The sequence below is a fragment of the Rhynchophorus ferrugineus genome, unplaced genomic scaffold (assembly GCF_030347505.1).
Source record: "Rhynchophorus ferrugineus isolate W39M unplaced genomic scaffold, kcgeb_rfMv2 rfM10, whole genome shotgun sequence".
NCBI classification, from domain to species: Eukaryota; Metazoa; Arthropoda; class Insecta; order Coleoptera; family Curculionidae; genus Rhynchophorus; species Rhynchophorus ferrugineus.
Window position 1 is genome coordinate 24,698,999 of NW_027472589.1, and position 4,831 is coordinate 24,703,829.

The following is a 4,831-nucleotide window of genomic DNA, read 5'->3' on the forward strand; positions in this document are numbered from 1 at the left end:
CTTGTTAACTACGATAAATTCCGTCGAGATAACCAAAAATATACAACACTTAAACTTATCACCGAAGATTCTAATCGTCTTGGCTACGAGGATCAACAGGAAATGAATGCTCTATGATGTTTAATAAATATCTATGTTATCTAGTATATCGCATTTTTCCTGCGTATATTAGTGTTGATGAAATATCGCCCTCTTGAAATCAACAGATTATGATTATCTGGTTATGCGTATATAAAAGGAGAAGAAAGTTTCTAGAAAGCACAGTTAGTGCAAGTCACTTTGCAATGTGTAAATACGTTCTCCAGTTAGTGCTAGTCGTTGGGATTGCTCTGGCAGTCAGAGCTTCACCGCTCAATGCCAGTTGTTCGGTATCTTCTTACGACGATGTAGCCAGTGCGGTCTCCAGCTGCACGTCCATCACCTTGGGATCCTTCACCGTGCCGGCCGGTAAGGCCTTGTCGATGAGTTTGAAGAGTGGAACCACTGTAACCGTCACCGGTACCATCAAATTCGCCTATTCGGAATGGAAGGGACCTCTGGTTGAAATATCCGGTAGCAAGATTACATTCAAGAACTCCGGAGGAACTTTCGATGGCCAAGGTAAGAGTCATGTTTAGTTCTGCGAGTGATTGTAGTTTAATCTTTGTCACATCAGGTGCCAATTACTGGGACGGCAAGGGTGATTCTGGTGTAACCAAACCGAAATTCTTCAGAATTAAAACAAGCGGTGGTTCTACCTTCACCGACATTAAACTGAAAAATTGTCCTCACCAATGCGTGTCCATCAATTCCGCATCTGACACAACTCTGAACGGATGGACTATTGATGTTTCTGCTGGAGACAGCGTAAGTGAAACAATGCCTGTAATTACCAACAAGTGCTATGTTTGATTTCGATAGGGTGGCGGTAAAAACACCGACGGTTTTGACTTATCCAGCTCCAGTGGAATCACCATCGAAAACTCCGTCGTCAAGAACCAAGACGACTGCGTCGCCATCAACCAAGGTTATAACTACGTCTTTAAGAACCTGACCTGCAGCGGGGGACACGGTCTTAGTTTATCTGTGGGGCAAAGCAGTTCCTCTGGCAGTGAAAATACCGTTTCAAACGTCACCTTCAGTGACTGTACGGTGAAAAACTCCAGAAACGGAATCCACGTCAAAACACACTCAGATGCCGGAACTGGATCCGTGACTGACGTCACCTACAAGAATATCAAGCTATCCGGTAATATACCGTAGAAATGCATTGCTGATATCGAGTCTTAACATCTATTTTTCTTTAAGGTATCACCAACTACGGCATCAACGTTCAACAAGATTACGAAAACGGAAGCTCCAGTGGAAATCCAAAGGGCAACATCCCCATTAAGAACTTGAAATTGAGCTCGGTGACTGGAAGCATGTCTGGAGGATCCAGCAGTATGCCCGTGTACATTCTTTGTGGAAGCGGCGGTTGCAGCAGCTGGACCTGGTCAGGCGTATCAATCACCGGTGGAAAGAAATCGAATAGCTGCAACTTCAGCCCATCAGGTTTCACTTGTTAATTTTATAAGAATTTTAAATGTCTAATAAATGTTTTGATGAACCGAATATACTTTTTTGATTATTTAGCTTAGAAATGACTAAGCACAAAAATGTAAAAACTCAAAACATGAGCTTGTAATTGTGGATATTTCTCATAAGTGTAGATGCTGATGGTTCCTTTCAATGAATCAACAAAACATTTTAAATTTTATTTTTACTTTCTTTATACTAATTATATATTGCATGTAGCCCTTATCGGACGGAACAAACAATACACGTCATTGCAATTTGTAAAAATGTAAAAGGCATTTACAACTCGGAGCGGACTATTCCTTCTCATTTTATCCTAGTTAAAAAAAGATAAAATGTTGCCTAATGCGTCGGAATATATATCCGAATCAGACCATAAAATTAGGGTGATATTGGTGCATCATGTCGACAAATATCTAAAGATTCTACAAAACATTAATGATAATAATAAGAAGTTATAAACCAGTGTTTCTAATCAGTTACTTTGTGCAGGAACGAGATAATGGTGGCCACTTCTTGCGTTAGAGAGGTGAATATTGATCTTACTAAATATAAAGTTTTGGGGATTTTTATTGGAAATATTTGTAACGGCTGCAGCTGCAATATTACATTATTGAATATTAATATCTGCACTGTAGCTACAATCTCTCAAAAATTTAAGAACAATATAGTGATGGATTCCTCAAAGAAATACCTGATAACAAATCACTTTGATGTTACCTGTATTCGCCATCAAATTTATAAAATGTATGAAAAAGTAAGTAAATTTTTCTTATGACATTGGACTCGTAGTACTGCTAATAAAAAGAGTGTAAAGATATCAAAAGTTGATGGGAAGAGGTAAAAGTTAAAATAATATTTCATTAGGTTTTGTAAATCATAATAATTTTTAGTCATTCATAGATATATCGTTTTTCATACTGTACACAGAAATGTTTATTATAATTATTTCTGGAGCAGACTTAGTGTTTTTCTTCAAGTATAAGAGTGACTACCATGAAGAAATGATTAACTGTTAAAGAACTTGGAGTAATCATCAGTTATTGTTATGGACAATGCACCATACCATAACACACTGGTAGATAAGATCCAAACAAGTGGATCGAGAATCGTTGCAATTAAGGAATGGCTTGGATAACATAAAGTAACTTTTGAAGATATCATATTGAAGAATGAACTATTTCAAATTGTTACATGGTAAATATAAATGAAATTAATTGTATTTAATGTAATTTACTTTTTTGAAAATAATCCTGAAAAAAGGTACATTGTATATCAGATAGCTGAACAATATGGCTACAGAGACTTATGCCTTCCTAACAATCAGTTAGAGAAAGTGACAATGGCTGAATGAAATCTTTGGGATGTAGGATTATGATCCAATTCTGACAACAACTAAAGGTGAGTATATAATTAATATTCGAATGTATAAAACATGTGTGTAATTGTTCAGAATATACATGAGCATTTAGTTACATGTAACATATGAGGAGAGAATGGACACTAACTCTTTTGCGATGATATGGCAAATGCACTAGGGGAATACAGAACTTAAATCAGAAGATATAGAGGAAATCTTAAAGGTAGTATGGAAAAGACCTACACTACAAATTATTGTGGCTGTATAATTAGCTTTATTGTAAGTACTTAGATAATATGCGCGTTAGATGTAACAGGTGGTGCAAAAGTCCCGCTGCCATTTTGAATGCGCGCCATCTTGGTTAAGAGACGTTTAACTCAGTTTTGCTTTAAACATTGTTTTGCGTAGAAGTCTAAATTTTATTATGGATAAATATACGCTACAATAGCGAGCAGAAATAGTGTCAATATTTATTGAAAATAATCCTTACATTATTGTCACTCAGCGAAAATTGCGTCAAAAATATCCTAATCGTCCTGTGCCTCACAAAACTACAATTTACCGTTTACATGCGAATTTTCGACAGTACGGTACGACAGCAGACAGGCCTCGTTCTGGAAAACAACGGAGGTGTCGTAACGCTGAAAATGTGGCTTTGGTGCGCGATAGCGTTCCAGAGTCTCCAGAAACATCAATTCGGGACGTGGTTCCCAGTTATACATTTTTGCACGCAGTTTACGGCGAATTCTAAAAACTGATTTGAAAATGTTCCCGTACAAAAATTGCTACCGAGAGATATTGATAAACGAGTTGAGCACAGTAATGCAATCCTAAGGCTGTCTGGTGAAATTAAATATTTTTCGTCTAAATTGATAATGAGCCATGACGCTCATTTTCTTCTCAGTGACCACGTCAATAAACAGAACAGTCGGTTTTGAGGAACACAGAATCCTCAATTAATTCATGAAACATCATTGCATCCACTAAAAACAACTGTATGGTGTGGTATTCATGCTGGAAATATCATTGGTAATTGTTTTTTGAAAATAAACAAGGTCTTACAGTTACTATTACGGCTAAACAGTACCAAGACATAATTCGAAATTTTCTTGTGCCTGAAATTGAAGAGCAAGGACTAGAGGACACGTGGTTTCAGCAAAATGGAGCCACAGCACACACAGCTCGTTCAACAATTGAATTATTGAATGACGTTTTTCCACGAAGACAAATTTCGCGAAGTGACGATTTAGCACGGCCAGCCAAATCACCGGATTTAACAGCATCATACTTTTTCTTGTGAGTTTTTAAAATCAAAAGTTTATGTAAATAAGCCCTAAACGATTGAACATCTTAAAGACAATATTTGTCACGAAACTGAGGAAATTCAACATGAGATGGTGCAGGATGTCATGAAAAATGTCCTAAAAAAGCCGAAAGTGGCATAAACATCATAACGAAAAAAAAGACCAAATAAAATCAAAATGGTAGTGGGACTTTTGCCCCAAGTTGTACTATAATATTTATAAAAATTATATTTAATAACACTTTATTTATTTTGTTTAATTATTTTATTTTCAATAGTTTTTTGTTTTATCAATTTTATTTATATTGAGTTACAATAAAACAAAAATCAATTTTGATGAGACGTACTGACAACATACATTTTTATTACGTGCATTGACAGTTTTATTGGGATATTTTTTTCTTCAGTACTAAGTTTCTAATACAGCAAATAGAGATAAAGTGTTTAATAGGACACTATTAATATATTCCTGCATCATTATCACCAGTAACATTTCTAAGCTTTTGAAATTAAAACCAATATAAGAAAATTATACTTTAGACTAACAATCCTTTTTTATTGCATATTTCAAAGCATTCAAATGGGATATCTTACCTCAAAATCATATTATT

General features: G+C 35.7%; 1 protein-coding gene across 1 annotated transcript; it reads left to right on the forward strand.

Annotated features, from left to right (window-relative positions):
- Positions 1-248: 248 nt before the first annotated feature.
- Positions 249-1,593, forward strand: LOC143203842 (polygalacturonase-like). The gene is made up of 4 exons (XM_076416152.1): positions 249-600; positions 656-846; positions 901-1,228; positions 1,288-1,593. The coding sequence occupies exons 1-4, from the start codon at positions 285-287 to the stop codon at positions 1,545-1,547; spliced, it is 1,095 nt and encodes a 364-aa protein (XP_076272267.1). The 5' UTR covers positions 249-284; the 3' UTR covers positions 1,548-1,593.
- Positions 1,594-4,831: the final 3,238 nt, after the last annotated feature.